Source organism: Dermacentor andersoni, chromosome 9, assembly GCF_023375885.2.
Source record: "Dermacentor andersoni chromosome 9, qqDerAnde1_hic_scaffold, whole genome shotgun sequence".
In the NCBI taxonomy this organism is placed as follows: domain Eukaryota; kingdom Metazoa; phylum Arthropoda; class Arachnida; order Ixodida; family Ixodidae; genus Dermacentor; species Dermacentor andersoni.
Genome location: NC_092822.1, coordinates 85,436,639 through 85,461,040, shown reverse-complemented (window position 1 = coordinate 85,461,040; position 24,402 = coordinate 85,436,639). Strand labels below are relative to the sequence as shown.

Here is a 24,402-nt window from a genome sequence, read left to right as displayed (position 1 = left end):
TCTGAGGACAAATTCATTTTGTTGAATTCTTCTAAAGCAGTTGTGTTCTCAAGTATTCATAACCAAATTTCACACCAAAACCCTAATTTCACACTTTGAGGCAGGAGTGTCGACACAAAAGACAAACCCTCTCCTGTGATATGGCCGACTGCAAGGAAGAATATGCAGCTGCTTTCCACTTCACTGGGCTTCTAGCCTGACATGCTATAAGGAATCAGTGACATCACAAGGTGGCTTACCTATCTATCTCAAGCAAGATAGACAAAACATGATCAATAAAGTTAAATCTATTTTGCCACAAGCTTCTACAAAAAAGATTCTTATACTTCGAAAATGGCCAACTACTAGTCCAACAAGGAAACGAGGGGGCATTAGTGCAGAATTTTTACAACATGCAATAATAAGCGGGACTGCACCAATGCATGTTTGGCTTGGAAATAGACAGATCACATGCTACAGGTGCAACCAAACACAAACGTCCAAGGGCATCTGACACTCTTGAAGAGCAAAAAGAAAAAAAAAATACAGGAGTGACAAGGAAAGTCACAGATGAAACATTGCTAAGGTGCACGCAATCATATCTTCCTTGCACAATCTTGGTGGCCTTCTAGGCACAAATGTGGCAGCCCATTCTGCAAGGGAAAGCATGAACATTAAAGAAAATGAACATGAACGAGCAACAAAATCCACTGAAGCATGCACTGAAAAGATGTAAAGGTGATTGTCTGTTTATATGTTTGTAAACAAGTTTTTCTGCTCCTACTGTTTAATCACAAAAGTGTAAAGAAGGTTGCACTCTCACTGTTTTCGCATGTTCTCTTCGTCAAAAGCATACAAGCTATGTTGCTTGTGACCACTAGGCTGACCGCAGGCAGTTCAACCCCTTCCATGCCATGGGCGAGCTGGGTTTGTCCACACGTTTCTGGCAAAATGGCCAAGAACAAGCATAGCTGGTCGACAACAATTTTCATTTTCAAGCAATGCCATGGACAAGCTGGTTCCGTCTCAGCGGTTTTGTCGTGCCTCGGGTAGATGGTAGTACATAATCCGTGGGGCACTGCAACCAGGAGCAAGTTTATTCAAGTAGAACAGTTGGCAACTGGGGTCTTTAAAAATAATTGAGATATTTTGGGTCAGTATTCGGGACAAAAGTGTGCTATGGAAGGGGCTAATTGGATATGAATATAGTATCCTGGTGAATTTCAAGAATGTCCTTGTTCATCTCCCTGTGTCCTGCTTTAAGTTCAACTGTCAAAATTCCAGTTTAAGGGGTTCCTTTTGTATGCAATAAGTTCCAAATCCCTCGGAAATGAAAAAAAAAAGCTTACTTGCTGTCCACATGTCTCTATTGCTAATAGCGCCACAGCAACTGCATCACCGGGTGAAAAACATCTAGAGTGAAGCCGCAGAGCAGCCCGTGCATTTTCGCAAAAGGCTGTACGCGAGCAGTAGTACACTGCGCAGTACAGTACAGTACAGTACAGTACGTACAGTAGTACTACAGCAACATGAGTGTTGCTGCACTAGGGAAGGTCTACGATGACTAATGTAGGTGTTACCACAGTTAAAGAATAAAAAGGTGTATGAGGTGCGTGGGTCCACCCCCCATGAAGAGAAAGCTGCTACAACTAGCTATCGTTCCTTGCACCAAAAAAGCCGAGGAATGGCTAAAAAAGTTATGAATTTGGTGTTTTCTGGCGCAAGGGCCAAGTGTTGCCAAAGAGTGCCAAGCTAGAGCTAATAAGCTAGCAATGTAGTGATGAAATGTGAGCGGTAGATGTGACACGGCTGTATAGGGGCCTTAAAAACAGTCGCTGTAAAGTGCGTAAAATGCATGCGTTATAAAATTATGGCAATGGCTAATGAAGTATGCTACGAATACAAAAGAGAGATTAAGGATAGATGATATACTAGAATATGTCATTAGTGAAAATTACTGAGAAGCACTACTGCCTTAAGGGTTCAACTGTATTTTGAGCGCTTTCTGTAATACAAAGAAACGGAAGCCACTCTACCGTAGATGTACTCTAACGAACCTTTTAACCGGCCTATTAGACTTGCTGAACTAAAAGCATCCTTAAATGCATGTCAGAGGTCTGCTCCGGTCCCAACAGAGTTATGTATGACATTATTAAACACCTTCACAGAGACACACCAAATAACAATACTTGCACTCTTTAATACTACAGTTAAATCTCGATATAACGAACTTCAATATAACAAAATTCTCGATATCACGAAGTATTTAACTTTTCATACCCTCTTGTCCATAGAACACCTTGTATTTAAAACCTCAATATAACAAAGTGTGTATGTGATTTCAATATAACGAAATTTCGCTTATGCAGCAAAGGAATGCCGAGACAATAAATGGAATCTTCTGGAGACGCGCCAATGGTCAAATGATTGAATTACAAGCCTCCGCTTGGGAGAGGCCAATGTTCTAAAGATTGAATTACAAGCCTCCGCTTGCAAACCCACCTCTCAAATCACGTGTGGCGCCACAAAAGCAACCGCAGCAGTGGAGCTGCATCATGTTCCCCATAAAGTCCAAGTGGGATAAGATCCTGAGCGGCCCTGATAAGACAAGACATGGTGGCTTCATGAGTGCCGCCTTCTGGCACGAGCAAAGGTTAAGACGGGGAGGGGAGCTCGCTCCCGGTAACGCGATCGAGTGCACACAGGAGGGGCAGCGTGGAGGGGGAGAAGGAGGGGTAAGTTGGCGCAGATTTCTGGCCTGCGTATCGGCCGTGGGTGCATGGTTGTAAGAGCGGCTGAGTGCATACGCAGCCACTTACTGTAACTTAGAGGTAATCTGCCATGTGTGCAATGAGTGGGCGTGCGAGACGGCGTGGCATCATGTAAGCTGTCTTCGTGCGCATTTAGTATTTGTTGTTGCGTAATCTCGAGTTTCGGAGACTCATTGGAATGATGAAGCATTTGCTCCCTGCTGCCGGCGCTTTTTATGATAGTGTCGTCCCAGTGCGGGCGATGCAGGGGTGGAGTGCAAGCGAAGGCGTGGCTGGCTTCACTTAACTTGTAACGCTGATGTAAAGGCATCGTCCATGTGGCATGAAACAGTATCATTCGTTGCCGACTCCCAAATTCATGAAAATGAATTGCTTTTTTAAGTCAAATTTGCTTTTTTCAATTGCCTGATGACTCACAAAATTCTGCAGCCTCTGCCATGTAAGAATAAATTGATCGGCGACTGTACTTATTTGCATAAAAGGTTGAATTTCAATACAACAAAATTTCAATATAACGAAACAAATTGCCTATTTTACCTACTTCGTTATGTCGGGGTTTAACTGTAGTGGGTAGAGCTAGAAATGCTCTCAAAATGCTGACTAAGCACATCAGCCTAGGGGAGTATTCTGTAAGAGTCCACCTAGTGGACTGTCCATTTCAGCCGCTGCTGATTGGATGCAGCTGTGTTTAAAAGAGAAAGCTGTGCTAGCCCACAGGGCCCTTTCCGGGCTCCGTGATGGAGGGTTTGTCTTTTTTAGCATGCTCCTGAGAGCTGCACCGATCCTTCGGCAACGGGGACACCAATACCCTTGGTGATGTATCAATCACCACCACTGAGGCCCTGTATGCTTGCTCGTAGTGTATGCTCATGGGTGTTTCAGGCTTTTCTGTGAGAACAGAGGTCTTAGAAGTCCTAAAGCCTGCAAGCCCAGAGGACTGCTGGCTCTTCTTGCTGGGTGGCGGAACAGCACTAGCTGATTCTGCAGTGGGGACAAGTGGTGCTACCACCGGTTCACTCTGCACGGACCTAATGGTTGCCAAGAACCGTTGTGCGCTATGCCACTTCAGTGAAACGAGGTCCTACAAATGAGAGGTGTTTTTGCACTTCTTTGAAAGAAATGCTTTCTTTTATTTTGAGCGTGATGATTTCTTTTTCCTTATTCCATGAAGGACAAGAGCGAGAATATGCCAGGTGTTCTATAACACAGTTTGCACAGTGGCATCGGCCATTGCAGTTGTCAGCAGGGTAGCCATGCGATGCGTACTTTGCGTAGTTGGTATGGCCTCGGCAGCTCTGAGAGCCATGACTGAATGTTTGGCACTTAAAACAGCGCCATGGGTTTGGAATGTACAGTCTGACATTTGTTTTGATAGCCTGTTTCGATGCGTTTGGGCAATGTGCTTGTACAAAAGGTAAGTATGAGGTGTTTTGTCGGAATTCTTTGTCATCTCGTCGGATCTTAATTCACAGCACATTTGGGACATGTTGCTCTTTCCAACCCTCTAGGAGCTCTGTATCAGTCAATTCCAGAAAGTCTTGATCTGATACTACCCCTTGTGTACTATTCATTGCACGGTGACAGCTTACAGAAATTTGGGTGCCACCAAATGGGACGAGTTTTTGGCAGACTTTCATGCTGAGCTTTATTACAAACTTCAAGGAGAATGTCACCACTGGCCATTTTCATGACTTTGTATCCAGAGCCCAGAGGCAGGCATTTGCAACAAAAGGTGATACTGTTTTTGCAGTCTTTTTGGGCAATCCATTGTGAATCACATGGAAACATGGGAAAATTTTGGCGGACTAAGTGAAAAGTTGATTCATCAGTGTGCCCTCTTCTATGAGAGAATGATCAGCGAGTTTCACAAATGAAGAAGCCACACAAATTGGACTGATTTCGGCAGTGGGGCCAGCCGCCAGTCGTGGAGCCCAACAAGGGAACGCAACAGGATATGTATACAAACGAGACCTGCCAGCACCATCTGTACACAACTATTATAACCAAATATGATATAATCAAGGTTGGTTATCTCACACAACGTTAACCCTAGCAGCCTGGGTGATCAAAAATTCATAAGTGAGAAGACAGGAAAGGTCGAAAGTGAGAGAGAAAAATTAAGTTATGGGGTTTTACGTGCCAAAACCACTTTCTGGTTGAGGCATGCCATAGTGGAGGACTCCGGAAATTTTGACTACCTGGGGTTCTTTAACGTGCACCTAAATCAAAGTATACGGATGTTTTCGCATTTCGCCCCCATCGAAATGCGGTGGCCGGGATTCAAACCCGCGATCTCGTGCTCAGCAGCCCAACACCATAGCCACTGAGCAACCACGGTGGGTGTGAGAGAGAAAGACAAAGGTTGAAGAGGAGGATAAGAAAAAGCTACTACTGATTTCCCCTGGGTGGGTCGGTCCGACGGTGCCACCCATGTGAAGCAAAGGCCAATGAGGTGCGTTGCCTCCACCAAGGGGCCATAAAGGTCCCAACACCCAGCATTGAATCAATCCCCAGGTTCCCATTTGCCCTGACACAGTTAAGCCGCACACAGCTACATGCAGGAGGGCCCAACCCTCATGTGCTTGGGTACAGGGTGTCGCAACGCACCAAATGCCTGCTGCCACAGACACCCATCCAGGGCATTAACGATGTGTGCTGTTTTCTTGCCTCATTTCAATTTATACCTCACAGCCCCATAAAAACAGGGCAATCATAATGACAAGTTAAAGCAAAATGCTGTAGAAGCAAGCAACTGCAAGAAAGCCAAGGAATGGCCAACACTGTTAAGGCAGCACATTACAAATTTTTTGTCTGTGTGCATTCTTTTGGCATTGGCGTGATGAGATCTCACCGCACTTGGACTTTATACTGAGTATGACAGCACAAGGGTCTTGCAGCTATGCTGCTCCACTTCAGCAGTCATTATCTGTTGCGTGGCGCGCGATTCGATTTATTCCTCAGTACTGCTTCATGGCAACAGTGAAATTTCGTGATAGTGAAATCATGTATGAACACACTTCATTATATTGAGGTTCAAAATACATTGTATTCTATGGACAAGAAGTTTTAAAAAGTAAGTACTTTGTTATATCAAGGCTTAATTGTATATCATGTGCCGTGAGAACCCAGAAAAATTATCTTTTGGAAATGATGCAGCCAACCAAATGATGGTAGGCTGGACAGGGAACTGACACGAAAATGTCGAAGCAGTTGCCAAAGTGCATTCTAACATTGAAAAGAGACTCTGCTGACACACTTCAGCCATGAATAAGTTTAATCAGGCCTCAACAAGCCTGCAATAAGAAGCACTACATCTGAATCTTGGAAGTGCACTACTTCTTATACAAAGGTGAATGCAAGAAAACACAAGCTACACAAAAAAGTGAACTATCAAGAACATGCATAGTTGAGCTAGCTGACAGTTGTATTAGTGGGAAACTAGAGCGCAGGAACGAGGAGACAAGAAGAAGTGACATAAAGAAGTGCTCTACAACTGAATCTTTAGTGCACACAAGAAAAAAATGTACACAGACACACTCTGCATGTCAACGTTTGCTAAAAATAAACAACAATCAAAGGCACGCGTCTAACAATGTTCAATGTAGCTTAACTCTTTATCATGCAGTGACAAAGATAGCTGGCTTACACGTAGCGCCTGTGTGTTATTTTCTTCGTGTCTCATCATTCCTGCACCCCAGCTTTCCAATAACGCAACTGTCAAATGATTCTGCTTCCTGCCTCAACATAATTTAAACTGAAGCAGCAGTGAAATGTCAACTTCTGTGCCCCCACGTACACTATGCTCTCCCAACAGCGAGGAAAGCGAAACTCCAGAAGTTACAGTTCCGCATCTGTTAGTGCTATAGTGCTTCCGATCAGTGTTTTAAAGTGTTTTGCTTTCCCTAGAAACAAACCCTGATTTTTTTAGTCGAACCATTTTCATGAGCTGATGATGCCGAGGATAGTGCATTCTAACACAGCGGTAAAAACCACACGATGGTACTGTACCACCATTCGATGGTACCACTGGTACCATTAGTAAGAGGAGCATTCTTGCATTCTTCCCTCATGAAAGCTAGTGCTTTGAAATGCTGTCATTGACATGCTGCGCCTCTGGTCGAACATGCAGATGCTGTTGTTTGAGAAGTTGTGCCTCTGGTTGCAGTGTCTACAACCAGTTGGCAACTCGCATACAGGTAAGGCATGCCATCCATAAGTGGACCAGCCGTACCACCCATAAGTGGTAAAAAGTGCCACCCATAACACATAGTGCTATACAGTGCCAGAAATTCGTCGTAATCTTTATCTCTTTCCATTCACGGTGCCTGTGCGAGGTATTATGCCAACAATGAGCCTCATTGATCACAGCAGTAAACAAGGAATTGCACTGGAACCGACACTTCAGCAAGGAGATTTGTCTTCATCAACCGTCCTGCTGAAGGCTAGGTAGCCCCTAGTGAGAAAGGTTGACTCCAACCTGACATATTCCTTGTTCGAACACCGTTGATTATTCTAAGTCACCACTTTTACATGAACTACTGTCTTGTTCAATGAGCCTATCCCTCTACTGAAGTAGACTTGCAACAATAAGCGAGCAAATGCAAACGAAGTGAAAAAGACAGTACAATATCACTTTTGCACACACACTTTTGTGATTTATTGAAACCCATAACCACTGTTGTGTAACTACTACTGCCTCCTATGTATCTCTTCGCTGCTTACATAATAAATGCCACTAACAACATGGAGTACGCCAGAGCACGTCAACCATTCACCATGACATCCGCTGTCTCTCGTCTCATCTTTCCTAATCTATAGCCATATAGATATAACATGGTGTCAGAAGTATGCAATTTAGCAGCTTTTCGGTGCCTCAGCGATGCAGCACCACAGTATTAAGCATGGAACTCCTGCTCATTCAACCAGCTAAGCATTTCGAGCCAGGCAGAAATCTCGTGGAAGCATGGTCGGACTGGAAAGCGGTCTATCAGCTTTATGAAGCAGCACGCAAATACAGCACAAAGCCAGAAGCAACAAGGTGAGCACTGCTACTTCACGTCATAGGCCCAATAGCATGAAAAACCATGGAGACATTCTATTTTCCTTCGCCAGCTGACAGTGAGCACAGAACAGACACGGTAACAGCAATTTTTGCCCAGTTCAGTGAGATACACCTTTCGTACAAAAATGTGATGCAAGCGGCAGCTGTCTTCAACTGCATGTAGCAGAAATAAAACCAGCTGATTGACAAGTTCATGGCTGAGCTTCAGCATCAAGCAGCAAGATGTGACTTCGGTGACAAGCTTGACCGCCTCCTATGCGACAGGATCATCGCTGGGATTCATGACGCTGTACTACAAGAGAGGTTGTTCCATGAGAGAGACTTGACATTGGAGAAAGCCATCACCATGTGTAGAGCAGTCGAAATTTTCAAGCAGCATGTCTCTTCACTATTGTAGTGCAAAGATGTAATTTGATTTAATTCATGTGAATGTGGACTTTGTGAGAACTTCTGAGGGTTTTGATATCCGAGTCAAAAAGGATGAAGAAAGAAGACACAGAAGCAGGCAAGCCAGGGACAGCTTGAGCGCTTGGCAGCATCAAGAAATTTCAACAAGGGAAAAAAAAGGAAGAAGAGGCGGGTGCCGAACGAGCAGGCAAGGTGCTCGTAATTTGGAAGACGCAGCAGCAGTGTGCTGTTCCGGGAGCTCCTGCTGCGGTACCCGAGGCGACCCTGTGGACGCGCCTGCCTGTTGGTGCAGACACGGAGAGGCGCCTGGTGTGACGACATTTGGAGCAGGCCTGGCTGTTGCCTGCTCGTAGCCGCCTGTTGAAGCAGCGTAAGGCTGTGCCCGGGACGAGGCCTAACCGATGCCTTTGCTTTGAGACTGCCTCTTGCGTGGTGGCACGTGGAGTTGTGGCAGTGCAAGCCACCAGCCTGACATCCGTTCGAGTGTGCTGGCCACAGTAAGGCAGCCGGGGCCCGTCGCTTTTCTCATCTGATGACCAGTGCCATCATCGCATCTTGGCTCACCTCCCACAAGAGTTCGTACCTTGGCTCGCCTCCCACAAGGGTCATCGTGTCTTGGCTCACCTCCAACTAGAATCGTCATGACAGTTTTACCGCCGATTGTTGTCACTATCGGAACTGAACCTGTGAGACATTTTTACTCCTTTCCAGAACACTGCGCGTAGGACATAGTGTAGACATGTTTGTTTTAGTGACTTTCATTCCATACTATGTGTTAACTGCTTGTTTTGCTTTAATTCTAACATCTTCGAAAAATGTTGGTTTATGCCTGTGTGCGCGTCTCTGACATTCATTACCGCTTGACTGCACACAGACATACGTGACGAACAACCGTTACATTTCTGGCGTCCGTGACAGGACAAGCTCTATCATTACACTTTAGAGTTGCATGTAGTTTGTGTGCGGTAGACGATAATGGATGAAAAGAGAATGCTAGTTGAGTTAGGTAAGGAGATGGGACTAAGTGGAGAGGCTTTGAAGGCATGGGTGAGTGCAGAGCAGAAGGACATGAGAGATCAGCGAGCGAAGGAATGAGAAGAATCAAGGATAGCGGCACAGGAAGAACAAACGCGAGAGTTAGGCCGCATGGAGGCTGAACGAGCGCTCCTTGAAGAGCGACAGCAGGTAGTAGAGGCACAGTGTTCCCATGCAAGTGGTGTAAGCGATGAGACCGGTTGTGGTCATGGTTTTCGCAGCCCTCATAAGGTGATTCGGCCCTTTAATGAGGGTAGAGATGAACTAGACGCCTATATACAAAGGTTTGAGAGAGTGGCTGTTAGTCAAGGCTTGGCACAAGAGAAGTGGGCCTTGTCATTAGGTCTGTGTCTGACTGGTGAAACGTTAACGGCAGTAGGTCAGATGTCTGCGGAAGACGCCACGGATTACGCGAAGTTAAAACAGACGCTGCTGCAGCAGTTCCGCTACACGGAAGAAGGGTATCGCCTGAAGTTTCAGGATGCGAAGGCCAAGAATGCTGAGACGGCAAGACAGTTTGCAGGACGTCTTCTCGGCTCCTTTGACCACTGGTAAGAGTTAGCCAAGACACCGAAAACGTATGAAGCGTTGCGAGAAAAGATCGTGTCTGAACAGTTTTTACGATGCTGCGAGACAAAGCTGGCTATCCTTATCAAAGAAAGAGGAGGTCATGATTTTTACACACTGGCAAAGATAGCCAACCAGTACCTGGAAGAGCAAGGTATAAGAAATCTTGCTAGAGGCAAGGAAGAAAGGAAAATGAGAGGAAGCTTCTAGCCCACAATAAAGCAGTGGCTACAAATGAAAGCAAAGGAACACTGCTCTGCTTTTTTTATAACAAACAGGGACACCGAGCTTCCAACTGCTGGACTACATCCAGAACTCCCAAGGCATCATCGCCCAGGATATGCAAGAAGACAGGCCATAGAGCTGATGCTTGCCCTACTGGCTCTAGCAGACGTGGCAAAGTTTCATGCTCGCTTAAGACCGGAACAAGTCGAAGGGGAACAAGAAATACAACAGGAACCTGGTCAACAAAGTGCGGAAGATGGTCACAATGTTCTTTATATTGCCCAGAGTGGTACAACGTTTGCAGGTGTGTCGAAACCGATGCCGATGGTAATGGGTTATCTTAAAGGGAAGAAGGTAACCATCCTGCGAGATACCGGCTGTAACACAGTTGTAGTGAAACGGGCACTCGTTTCGAACTCCAAACTCACTAGTGGTACCCATATTATATGCTTATTCGACCGGTCTGCAAAGAGACTGCCAGAGGTGGAGGTGTACATTGGCTCGCGCTTTTCAAGGGACACGTTCGTGCAGTTTTCATGGAGGACCCTTTGTACGAAGTTGTACTTGGCAATGTTGAAGGTGTCCTCCCGATTGACGATACTGTGTGCAAGCAATTGTCAAGTCACAGTGCAACAAATTCATGTAAAGGAAGAATGGCAGCTGCTAAAGGGAAAAAGAAAGAGCAGCAACAAAAACTACCCACACTACAAGTCAACCCGTTAAACATCAGCCCAGAGGAACTGCGAAAGTTGCAAAGCACGGATCCCACACTAGAAGCTTGTTTTGCAGAATTGAAAAAAATAAGCACATCAAAGAAGCAAGCTGTAACAGAGTTTGTGTTGGTTCTTGGCATCCTCTTCTGGCACTACCAGACTGCAGAACGGTGGGACTTGGAGCAACTTGTGGTTCTGAAGAAGCTCCGGAACACAGTAATGCAGATGCACATGAAGGGTTACTTGCTTGTCATCAGGGACAAAAGTGTACAGTAGACCGTATCCTTGAGGAATTTTATTGGAAAGGAATACAGGCGGACGTTACATGTTTCGTAAAATCATGTGACATATCCCAAGAAGTGTACCGAAGCACCTTGTAGGCCTCGTGCCCTTGGGAGGTATGCCCATCATCAGGACATCATTCCACCGAGTCGCAGTCAACATTATTAGTACTCTGTCACCAACGTCCGATAAAGGGAATAAATATGTGCTGACACTGATCGACTTTGCTACACACTACCCCAACGCAGTAGCATTACCAAGTATTGAAACAGAGTGGGTAGCAGAAGGTGTTGGTGTTCCACGAGAGATAGCGAGTGATCGTGGCAAGTCTTTCACATCCAGCCTAATGCAGGAACTGGGACGACTACTGTCAACGCCGTACCATCTAATGGCGAATGGTCTTGTGGAAAAGTTTAAGTAAATGATCAGATGTATGTGTCAGGAATGCCATAAAAAATGGGATAGATTCTTGGTCCCATTGCTTTTCACCCACTGAGAGGTCCCACAAGCAAGCGTTGGGTTTTCGCCATTTGACCTCCTGTATGGAAGATTTGTGTGGGGACCAACGTCCATACTTAAGGAACTCTGTACAGGTGATAACCTCGACACAGAGACCAAGAGGACGTACGGATGTGTCGTAGAGCTCCAGGAAAGATTACAGGACACCTGTAAGATGGTTCATGAAGAACTACAGCAGGTAAAAGCTTCCCAAAAGAAGTACTATGATAGAAAGTCAAGAGCTAGACAGCTTTTTGTAGGCGATAAAGTGTTACAGATAATCTTCACATGGAAGGGCCCCTTTACAGTTAAAAAACGCAACGATTATGACTACCTTATAGACCTTGGTTCACGAGTGAGCCTATCCCACATTAACCTTCTGAAAAGATGTGAGGAAAGAGAAATGGAACCACACAACCAGAAGTACGACGCAATTACCATTGAGTCGGATATTGCGGAAGAACATGAAATAGCTTCCGTGACTCTACACCAGAGAGACAAATAAAAATGCTGCAATAGATAGTTGCTATCATGACTATCAGACAGATGGGTACAGTAGCATACAAATCATGTTTGCGTATGTTGTTGAATTGTGTGCACTGTAGACAAGTTGTCTCCCAAACAACTTTCTTAACTGGCGGGCAACAACTGCGGATGGACAGGAAGTGACTGTGGACAACTTGAACAGAAAAGGCAAGCAAGTTTGACAACAAGCTGACAAGCAACAGCCAAGAGGACAACTAGTGTTTCATTGAAGGAACGGGCAACCCAAAGAAACAGTGCCTCAGTGTACAGGTGGCATGTGCAGAACCATACACCAGTCCCAACAGTGTCCCACCTATGGCTCTACCTGCTACACATGTGGGAAGTTGGGACACTACGCAAGTGTTCGCCATCAGAAGCAACAATCGATGCAGAGGAAAGTTCGGATGCCTGGTGCCAACCAAGGTCAAGAATCCAACCAAGAGTTCTTCTTGGGAAGCCTCACGGCGGACATTGTAAAAATGCATCATGAGACTGGTTCGAAAGGGTCAAAGCAAATCGACGTGACGCGAACTTCAAATTGGACACAGGGTCTGATGTGAACACTCTCCCTGAGCAGCTAGTGCTGAAATGGAAGCCTAAAAGAATTGTGTCAACCAAAGCTAAGGTTACAAATTACCTAGGTGAGCAACTCAACATTGAATATGAATGTGCGCTCTCTTGCCCAGTGAAAAACAAGCAAAGCTTTCTCAAATTCTTGCTAGTCAAAGAAAGCCTATACTTGGAGCAACTGTATGCCCAGAGCTAAACTTGGTGCACAGAGTCAGGAAAATCAAGGCAGTGGAAGAGGCCTGCCCTCTAGCCTCTCAGCAGATTGAAGCCGTGCTCCAAGAATTTCATGTGTTTAACGGCACTGGCAGGTTACCAGGAGAGTACAGCGTACACCTCCAGACAGATGCAAAGACTACATTCACTGCCCCTTGCCTTGTGCCAAGTGCACCAGAAAAAAAACTGAGAACGCTGAACTCGAATGAATGGAACAGAATGGCATAAGCAAGTGCGTGATGCAACCAACAGAATAGGTGTAACTTATTGCCATTATCAACAAGAAAAATGGAAGTGTACGAATTTGTCTAGGCCCAAAGAACCTAAATGCAGCAGTGAAGCGACATCCCTGTCTCATGCCAGTTCCAGAAGAACTGTTTGGGCGACTAAGTGGGTGGACTGTGTTCTCAGTTTTGCATGCTAAAAGTGCTTTTTGGCAGCTAGCACTTAAACAGCTCACAGTTACGCACATTTGCCTAATCATGGGGACATTACAGGCTCCTCCAGGTACCCTTCGGCCTCAATGCAGCCCCTGAACTTTTTCAGCAAGCAACTGGCAACATCTTTGAACATCAAGGCCTTGTAACGCCATATTTTACCCATATTTCGGTCGCATCAAGAATGCTTGAAAAACATGCAGCTCACTTGTGTAACGTGCTCAGCATAGCACGAGCTAACAATCTCAAACTGAACTATGGCAAACTCAAACTGGGTTTGCCATCAGTCACCTACCTAGGATATCAGTTGACACAGCAAGGCATCACTCCTGATCCCAGCATGAGCAAGGCCATCAAAGCTATACCAGCACCAACTAGCAAAGCTGAGCTTCTTTGCTTTCTGGGAATGGCAACATAGCTCATGAAGTTCATCCCAAATTTCTCAACAAAGAGGAGCCCCTTTGAGAACTTCTTAAGTCTGATGTTGCACGACACTAAGACGTCAGGTGCATTCAACAAGATCAAGAGCAAGTGGACAACAGCACCAGTGTTGCACTACTTTGACCCTGCACAGTCTATTGCCATATCCGTAGATGCAAGTTCCTATGGAATTGGCAGCATCTTCCTTCAGAATGGCCACCTGGTAGCCTATGCATCTTCAGTGCTCATGCCAGCACAGCAACACTATGCGCAAACTGAGAAGGAACTGTTAGCTGTTGTGTTTGCCTGTGAAAAGTTTCAGTAGTATATCTGTAGTCACAGCATTATGGTTGAGACTGATCGCAAACCTCTTATCGGTCCTCAGTGTAAGGACTTCCACGAAGTCTCCCCCACGCTACAACACCTACTACTTTTCCACCACAATGGTGTTACTTATTTGTTTTTAGTGGACGACTATTCTAAGTTTGTGGAGGTCAGGAAAATGTCAACGACCTCAGTCTCATCTCAGGGATATCTATGCACACTTTGGCATACCTTCAGAAGTTGAGAGTGATCAAGGTCCTCCATTCAATTCCACTAAGTTCAGAAACCTCAAGGAATGGGACATCGTCCACAAACCCACATCACCTGTTTTTCCTTGTTCAAATGGACAAGTTGAGAAAACTGTCCAGATCATCAAAGCAACAATGACAAAAGCAATGTGCAAAGGCAAGGAACTCTCAGTGGCGCTGATGAACCGCAGAGCAAGTAGAATTAATGGATGCCTGTCCCCAGCAGAGATGCTTATGGGAACAAGAAGAATGTTTATTCCAGCCCATCCCAGTACTTTGTTACCGCACTACCCACATAAGGTGGTTCAGAGAAACCTTCAAAGCAGCAGGCTCAACACAAGCACTCTGACCAGCTTGCTCAAGATCTGCCTCCATTAGGCAAGAACCTGCCAGTGTGGGTTTAGCATGGGAAGAAATCGAAGAAAGCAGTCATAATGCAGGTAGGTCCAGAGCCATGGAGGTATACTGTTACAGCAGCCAATGGTCGAGCATACATGCACAACTGACACCACCTACGAGTGCAACGCTACTCAAGGGATCCCCAGACAACACCTGAAGACTATTATCCTGTTGAGTCAACGAAAGAAAATGAGCCACACCATTCCTCACATCCAAGAGTTCTGCATGACCGTCCCTCAGACCTGATAACTGTGCCACCACAAGCAATCCCTAAGACACACTTGGGAAGACCAGTGAGAATTGCTTCAGGATTTCTCGTGATTCTCTCTTTTTGTCAGTTCTTGTGGCGGCATGTTATGTAATCATTATTGCCCCCTATGCACCTCTTCGTTGCTTACATAATAAGAAACACTCCCAACATGGAGTAGGCCAGAGCACGTCAACCACTCACCATGGCATCCACGGTCTCTTGTCTCATCTTCTATAGTCCATAGCCATTCAGATATAACAATCACTACAGAGCCCCATTAGCTTCCCCATGGCAAGCTCATGCAAATGAGTCAATCAAGCTAGCAGATTTCAACAGCCTTTGAATGCATGTGACAGTTATTTCACACACACACATACCCACACATACCACTGTCAGAATCACATAAAGTAGAATCTTATTGAAAAAAATGTTCGAAGCCACGGCCATGAAAACACTGGCAGCATAGTAGACTGACCTTGGGGAAGCGCCATCTGTAGTGTCAGTGCCCGCAGCCCTCGTCGGATGTGCTGGGACAGGGACAAGCAAGGCTGGTGTCCTCCAACGATGTGCTCAAACAAACAAACCTGGCCCCGGAAGGCTCTACACAGCTGCACGTCACCTTCACCACACTGTAGCACACAGGGCACCAACACAAATGCCACTCGCAACAATGCCAGCACCACTGATCACACACTTCACAGAAACCCTGCTTGAAGCATCACAAGTTAGCTTTGGCAGTGTTGCTCCAGTGCTTGCAGATGGGCACCTTCAGGGCGTCCTTGCGGGAGAACCTCCCAAGGCAGAGATAGCAGCGTAATCCGTCAGCATCGTCATTGTGCACCGTCTTGACATGGCGTACAAGGTTCTGCTCACTCGCAAAGCACCCAGCGCACAAGAAGCAGTGAAGGTTCCACGACCGGTGTGTTTCTGGAGGTGGCAACAGCTAGCAGTTATTGTGGTGAAACGCAGCTGGGCAGAAACGGCACGCATACTGTGAAAGGCCAAGCCCTGGATGCTGCAGCTGCTCATGCTCCACTAACAAAGCCTCAGAGTGCAACACGAAGTCACACTGAACGCACTTCCAGACACTGACACCATCCTCTAGAGTGACTGAAATGCTGTCCCTGCTTTTGACTTGACTTGTGGCAGTTGCTATGGCAGCACATGCATTGAAAAAGAGAAACCAAAGGTGAAGTTAGCTTATTAAGTGTAAGTCACAGGAAAAGAGGAAAAGGCAATTTATTTATTTCACCAACCAAAGGGTGAATGTTTACAGTTAGCTTTCTTGCAGCTCACATTGTACACATTTATGCACATTTCACATATGGTTGCTTTTACATATTGCAAGCACAGTTGTTTGGTTGCAAGTGACTTATGCCCCACCATTCTTATGGCAATCTTTACCAGTCCTAGTACTGTCTGGTACATTTTAACTAATATATTGTTACGTAGGAAGACGCAGACGAAAAGCTATGTACAAATATATTTACAAGGAAAATACGCTGCGCTTGGCCAAGAGGCAACAGCCCGCGCTAGCTTCTAATCGTCGTCGTCGTCTTCACACTGCTGGCCTTTCGTGATCGCGCATATTGTGCCGTAGCAATATTGTGACACGCTGATGAAGACGTTTTAAGCTTGGTTGGAAAGACGACGCTCTGGACTTCACGCGCTGTCTACCATCTTGTCAACTGCTACAATTATTGTAAATATCCTGTAAATACCAGATGCCCTGGTTCTCCTTTGGTCACCGCTGTGATGCGTTGGCCTCTTGGAGAAGTTACTTTCACGCTACTCTGGCCCTTACCGTGTCTTGCATCAGGTAACTGACGTCACGTACGAAATCGCCCCTTTCAGCCAACCGTGGCTCAACATCACTCCGATGTGGTCCACGTCGCACGTCTTAAGTCGTATCACTCGCCCGCCTCCTAACCAGCACCGAGCCGGTGCTTCAGCCATCAGGCGTTACGTGACACGCTGACGAAGAAGACATCTTAAACTTGGTCGCAAAAAGACGATGCTCTGGACTTAGCTCACTGTCTACCATCTTGTCAACCGCTAAAATTATTCTAAATATCCTGTAAATATACTTCTGACTACCTTTAACCCCGTAACAATATCTTGAAAGGAACGAGTAATAATGAGAGGGAAGCTAAACCATTTTTTTTTTAAATAACTGCCATGTAACAAACATTCATTCAGATCAATTTGGCGTCGGAGACTCCAGCACACAGAAATTCCGAATAGCGAGCACAGTTCTCAGTGTGCAGTATCCAGGGCCTTGTTAGAATTTGTGAGCCAATGGGCTGGTTGAAGGTGTTGCCTATAGTCGCTACTGTGGAGTAAGAAGGCAGTGGTGAAAGATACTCAGGCAAAGCTTGAAGTTTATTTGTTTCACCACATCTGTAGTTAGTAATTAGACATCATGCATACAGAATGAGAGAAATATGCTTGCTACAAAAATGCAGTGACATGAAATCACAGTCAATTTGGATGCAGACCCTAAAAATGCAAGCATTAACCCTTTACATTATTTACTCCTGAGGCCCAGCAGTTTCTGTGAGCACTGATGGAGTCATTAGCACTGTCGTGGTTGCTCTGGTCTATTTTGCTACATTCCAAAAAACTTTGAGCTCCAACTTGGCGGACTGGCACAGGTTACAAATCAAGACTCGTCTTGACTCAATGCCCAAACCTGGCGGCTCTCACTCTGCAATCACTGGAGACTTGTGGTGTCGCTGTTTCTGTGGCCTGCTCTTCATGCTCCTCACAGTTTTCACTACGAGCTGGCTCATCGTTGGGTCTGAATAGGGCACTAGATGCACCCTATTATGCACAAGCACGGCGGTGGGTGTTTCGATGGCGTACAAGCAGGGCTTGGACGCTGGGCTGAGCGCACACACCGTATCCTTAATGTCTCGAACCTACACTGTATGTCCCGGCTGCAACAGAGGAAGGACAGCTGTGGCATCACGGCGATCAAAGTCTTTCTTCTGCTGCCTTCTCACCTCCTCTGCCTTGGCACTTGACATCGTCTGGCACAGGCCAAATTGGTTCCAGGTGGTCCACTGTCTTGGGAAGCCTGGCTCGCAGGCTGCAGCCCAGCAGTACCAGCGCTGGGCTGAACCCTGTGATGCCTGCAGTGTCTCTGTACGACAGAAGAGCCGGAAAAGGATTGTCTCCTTTCACAAATAATTATTTGATTGCGCGCATTATCTTTTCAACTTCCCCACTTGACTAGGGGTAGTTCGGACTTGAGGTGATGCGTTGGAAGCCACAGTGTTTCACAAAACCTGCAAAGCAATGCGAAGCAAACTGCTGTCCATTTTTGCTTTGTACTACTGCGGGAATGCCAAAACGAGCAGAAATGCTTTTAACTGCATTGATAACCGCCTCAGAGTTAGTTCTTCGCATGTACATGACTTCAGGGTAGCAAGAAGGATAATCAACTACTAGCAGGTAGTTGTGTCCCTGGTAACAAAACAAGTCCTTTCCTACTTCTTGCCCCGGTTGCACTGGAGTCTTCGCTACCACCAACTCCTCACTTCTTCGTGCTCGTGCACACTGTCTGCAGTAAGCGACTCTTTCTCGTATTTGCTCTTTCACGTACCACCACATGCAATCCTGAGCCGTCAGGCAGCATTGGTTCACTCTCTGGTGGCCTTCACGGATAAGTTCGAGCATATCCTACTGCAGCAAAGCTGGGATGGCAAAGCACGACAAGCGACTTGTGGAGGTTCTTCAACGTCTGAGGAGAGCCGGAGCTAAACCCAACAAGTCAAAATGCTGCTTCAGTCAAGACAATGAAGAGTTTCTGGGTGTGGTCATCGATGCCAATGGTATATCATCATCATCATCATCAGCCTGGTTACGCCCACTGCAGGGCAAAGGCCTTTCCCATACTTCTCCAACTACCCCGGTCATGTACTAATTGTGGCCATGTTGTCCCTGCAAACCTCTTAATCTCATCCGCCCACCTAACTTTCTGCCACCCTCTGCTACACTTCCCTTCCCTTGGAATCCATTCCGTAACTCTTAATGACCATCGGTTATATTCCCTCCTCATTACGTGTCCTACCCATGCCCATTTCTCTTTCTTGATTTCAACTAAGATATAATTAACTTGCGTTTGTTCCCTCACCCAATCTGCTCTTTTCTTATGCCTTAACGTTACACGTATCATTCTTCTTTCCATAGCTCGTTGCGTCGTCCTCAATTTAAGTAGAATCCTTTTCGTAAGCCTCCAGGTTTCTGCCCCGTACGCAAGTACTGGTAAGACACAGCTGTTATACACTTTCTTCTTGAGGGATAGTGGCAACCTGCTGTTCATGATCTGAAAATGCCTGCCAAACGCACCCCAGCCCATTCTTATTCTTCTGATTATTTCAGTCTCATGATCCAGATTCGCAGTCACTACCTGTCCCAAGTAGATGTATTCCCTTACCACTTCCAGTGCCTCACTGCCTATCATAAACTGCTGTTCTCTTCCGAGACTGTTGAACATTACTTTAGTCCCTGCCTGACGCCTTTCTTTATTGGGATTTTGTTGCTTTCTTTATGGAGGACTACGGTGGCTGTGGAGCCGCTATAGATATCTTTCAGTATTTTTACATACGGCTCTTCTACACCCTGATTCCGCAATGCCTCCATGACTGCTGAGGTATCGACAGAATCAAACGCTTTCTCGTAATCAATGAAAGCTATATATAAGGGTTGGTTATATTCCGCACATTTCTCTATCACCTGATTGATAGTATGAATATGGTCTATTGTTGAGTAGCCTTTACAGAATCCTGCCTGGTTCTTTGGTTGACAGAAGTCTAAGGTGTTCCTGATTCTATTTGCAATTACCTTAGTAAATACTTTGTAAGCAACGGACAGTAAGCTGACCGGTCTATAATTTTTCAAGTCTTTAGCATCCCCTTTCTTATGGATTAGGATTATGTTAGCGTTTTTCCAAGATTCTGGTACGGTCGAAGTCATGAGGCATTGCTTATACAGGGTGGCCAGTTTCTCTAGAACAATCTGCCCACCATCTTTCAACAAATCTGCCGTTACCTGATCCTCCCCAGCTGCCTTCCCCCTTTGCATAGCTCCCAAGGCTTTCCTTACTTCTTCCGGCGTTACCTGTGGGATTTCGAATTCCTCTAGACTATTCTCTCTTCCATTATCATTGTGGGTGCCACTGGTACTGTATAAATCACTATAGAACTCCTCAGCCACTTTTGAACTATCTCATCCATATTAGTAATGATACTGCCGGCTTTGTCTCTTAACGCATACATCTGATTCTTGCCAATTCCTTGTTTCTCCTTCACTGCTTTTAGGCTTCCTCCGTTCCTGAGAACATGTTCAATTCTATCCATATTATACTTCCTTATGTCAGCTGTCTTACGCTTGTTGATCAACTTCGAAAGTTCTGTCAGTTCTATACTAGCTGTAGGGTTAGAGGCTTTCATACATTGGCGTTTCTTGATCAGATCTTTCGTCTCCTGCGATAGCTTACTGGTATCCTGTCCAACGGAGTTACCACCGACTTCTATTGCACGCTTCTTAATGATGCCCACAAGATTGTCGTTCATTGCTTCAACACTAAGGTCCTCTTCCCGAGTTAAAGCCGAATACCTGTTCTGTAGCTTGATCTGGAATTCCTCTATTTTCCCTCTTGCCGCTAACTCATTGATCGACTGCTTATGTACCAGTTTCTTCCGTTCCCTCCTCAGGTCTAGGCTAATTCAAGTTCTTACCATCCTATGGTCACTGCAGCGCACCTTGCTGAGCACGTCCACGTCTTGTATGATGATAGGGTTAGCGCAGAGTATGAAGTCTGTTTCATTTCTAGTCTCACCGCTTGGCCTCCTCCACGTCCACTTTCGGCTATCCTGCTTGCGGAAGAAGGTATTCATTATCCGCATATTATTCTGTTTCGCAAACTCTACTAATAACTCTCCCCTGCTATTCCTGGTGCCTATGCCATATTCCCCCACTGGCTTGTCTCCAGCCTGCTTCTTGCCTACCTTGGCATTGAAGTCGCCCATCCGTATAGTGTATTTTGTTTTGACTTTACCCATCGCCTATTCCACATCCTCATAGAAGCTTTAGACTTCCCGACCTGTACAACCTTCTTTTTGTACCTCTTATTAAGTTTCACAACAAGACCTGCCACCCTCTCGTTAATGCTATAGAATTCCTGTATGTTACCAGCTATATTCTTATTAATCAGGAATCCGACTCCTACTTCTCGTCTCTCCGCTAAGCCCCAGTAGCACAGGACGTGCCGGCTTTTTAGCACTGTATATGCTTCTTTTGGCCTCCTAACTTTACTGAGCCCTATTATATCCAATTTACTGCCCTCTAATTCCTCCAATAGCACTGCTAGACTCGCCTCACTAAATAACGCTCTAGTGTTAAACGTTGCCAGGTTCATATTCCAATGGCGGCCTGTCCGGAGCCAGGGATTCTTAGCACCCTCTGCTGCATCGCAGGTCTGACCGCCGCCATGGTCAGTTGCTTCGCAGCTGCTAGGGACTGAGGGCCGGGGTTTGATTGTTGTGTTCATATAGGAGGTTGTGGCCAAGTACTGGCCACAACCACTATATGGAGGATATATATAACCACTATATAGGAGGTTGTGGCCAAGTACTGGCCAAGGTGCAGCGGTGGCGTAGAGGTAGAACACCTGCCTCGCATGCAAGAGGTCCGTGGTTCGAATCCCGGTGCCGCGCAATTTTCCACTGGATTACAAAAAAAAAGTCCGCGTGTTGATAAAATTGCATAAACAGGCCTGGAGTGTGGCCTGATCCCGGTGACCAGAACCGGTAACCCACTCCCTCACCAGAGCAGGATTGGCCACCCTGGTATCTCATCAAGCCCCAGCAAACTCAATGCACTGTGCAACTTGGAGACATTCAAGGGCATTGCTGGGATTAGACACTTCCTCGGCATGACTAATCATTTGGTGACTTCCTGCCCAACTTTTCACAGGCAACCACACCGATTTGCACCTTGCTAGGTGAGCAAAATGCACGGCAATGGCTGCATTTTGCATGGCTTCAGGAGACCACTTTTAATCTGGTAAAGGTGATGCTCACCTCAGACCTGTGCATCGCGAAGTATCATCCCGGTCGTAATACCACTGTCTCATGCGATGCAAGCTCATTTGGATTGGGATCCGTTCATCTGCAGTAACAACCATCGAGGGAGCAATGCATGGTAGCATTCGCATCGAGGTCGGTAACTGAAGCAGAACAGCGCTACAGCCAAACAGAAAAAGAGGCGCTAGCGGTAGCATGGGCTGTACACTATTGTGACCAGTACGTGTGTGGCCTAAACTTCACGGTAGAAACCGATCACCAGCTGCTGATAACGGAACTTGGACAGAATGCCCCCACATATTGAAAGGCTTCACATCAAACTTGTGCACTACCAATTTAGCGTGGTCTACGTTCCTGGCAAACAGCTAGCCACTGCGGATACTCTTTCAAGATCTCCTGATGAGAAGCCGTCGATCAGTACGGTGGATGTGGTAGACAGCAACATTGCTGTGAATTGGCCAGTTACTTTCAAAGGATACTTTCCTGGACCAGTGAGATGACCCGCCGGTTTTTCGAGTCGCGACGGTGCTCCCGAAAATGTGCTTGGAACGATCATAACTTCTTATTCGTATCCGAACCTCCTCGGTGCTCCTGAGTCAACCTGGAACTCCATTCACGCGGACCCAAACGAACTTGTCGTTTGCCTGATGACTGGTCTTGACCGCATGCATTTCGATGGCACGTGACTGTCGGCTTTGCGAGCTTTGTTTAGCTAAGCAAACTGCTTCGAAGGCTCCTTTCTTTTTGCAAAACTTGCGAACAGCTTTCTTGCCAGGGCAAAATTGATAACCACCTCAGAGTTAGTTCTTCGCATGTAGATGACTTCATGGTAGAGAGAAAGATAATCAACTACTAGCAGGTAGTTGTGTCCAGAAGAAGTTGTGTTAGAAGTGACACAATCTGTGCGTGCCAGCAACGAGCGTTTCTATTGGTCCCAACGCTTGATTACCTGTTACCTTCTCCCTGGCTTGTGTACCACTGCATCAACGGCGACCGGTCCACATAACTGGTTTTCTCGCTCGGTATCTTTGTGCAGCCGTGCATGCAGGAGCGCTTTATGAAGCACCAAGTCAGAAGTGTGGCAGAGTTGTTCCAATAACCGGCTGTCCAACAAACCAACGATAAAGCGGTCTCGAACGAGCCTGTCCTCGACGGGCGTTGAACCGTAATTGCATCTTTTCACCATGTTTCGCAACGCGGAATAAAGAGTATCCTTGCTGCGTCCACTTGTGAACTTCGTTTAGCGGGTGCACGAAATACGAGGTGAACTTGCTTTTCACAACGCTGTGCGACTGAACTTCTTCGGCCCAGAAGTTGAGAGACGCCAGCACGCGTTGTGCTTGAACACCGATGTAGTAAAGAAGCATTCGTATCCGAACCTCCTCGGTGCAATCCTGTAGCGTAGGCATTGCCCTCGAACTGCTCCATTCAGGTAGACCCTGCACTTGTGTCGGCGAAGTCGAAGCTCAGTGGCTGCTGAAGTCCAGGTACTACCACGGGAAACGCAGCGTTCCAGTTGTTCACAATTACAGATACCGAAAGGCGGACACCATGTGCGATGAGGGGCGTTGACAGACGCGTCTACACAAGCGACTCGGAACCGTGTTGACCGAATAAATCCCCCCTTTATTGGACGCGATCACAAATATAGAAAGCATGGTACGTGACACCCTCTACAATCTCCACCACTACGGCTGGTTTTTGATAATGGGTACGGTTCCATGGTCGTTCTTGGGAGTGTAGCGTCCCATAAGCGCACCGACAGAAAAGGCGAACGAGTCAGACCAAGACTAGGCAACGTTTCTCACCTCGGTAATCAACGACGCAAGCTGCAACATTCAAAAGGTTGTCACCTTACCACAAACTTGCCAACAAATGACAGCGGGTTTAACACTTCAGAGTGGTTTGTATCGTAGTGGAGGTCGTGGTAGTGGACACTTGTCTTCGTAGCGCTCGCGCGGCGCTTTGCTTGACGTGACGTTCTTCGGCACCGTAACGAAGCTGAAGCACTTTCGGGGGTCCGCGCTATGGCTGATGGCAATACCGCCAGAGGCTTCGCTTCAGGCAAGAAATATTAAAATAGATCCACTTTCGACGGGAACATGTTACAGCAACACATAGCGCACGCGACCACAACAATCCGAGCGGCGCTGATCAACGGGGCAACTTTCAACTCTCTCCCCTACTACGCTCTTTCCCTCGATACTGATGTACAACGTTGCCAATGCAAATGCTGCGAAGGCACCAAACCACTCTGTCCTAAGTTTAGTGAATTGCTAACTTAATAAAAAATACGCGCAGATCTTTATTTAATATTTTAACTATATTGAATTTATTATGTGGTGTTTTTATTGCATTATTAAACAGAAAAAAATTAAAAAAAAG

At 46.2% G+C, this 24,402-nt stretch overlaps 1 protein-coding gene across 1 annotated transcript in view; it reads right to left on the bottom strand.

Annotated features, from left to right (window-relative positions):
- LOC129384124 (uncharacterized) overlaps positions 1-24,301 on the bottom strand; it is a 30,282-nt gene extending 5,981 nt beyond the window's left edge. The window contains exons 1-2 of the mRNA XM_072284247.1: positions 23,826-24,301; positions 15,402-16,078 (exon numbers count right to left, since the gene is read on the bottom strand). Coding sequence (XP_072140348.1) covers positions 15,402-15,417 — 16 coding nt within the window. The 5' untranslated portion in view covers positions 15,418-16,078; positions 23,826-24,301. The remainder of the gene's footprint in view (positions 1-15,401; positions 16,079-23,825) is intronic.
- Between the last annotated feature and the right edge of the window lie 101 nt (positions 24,302-24,402).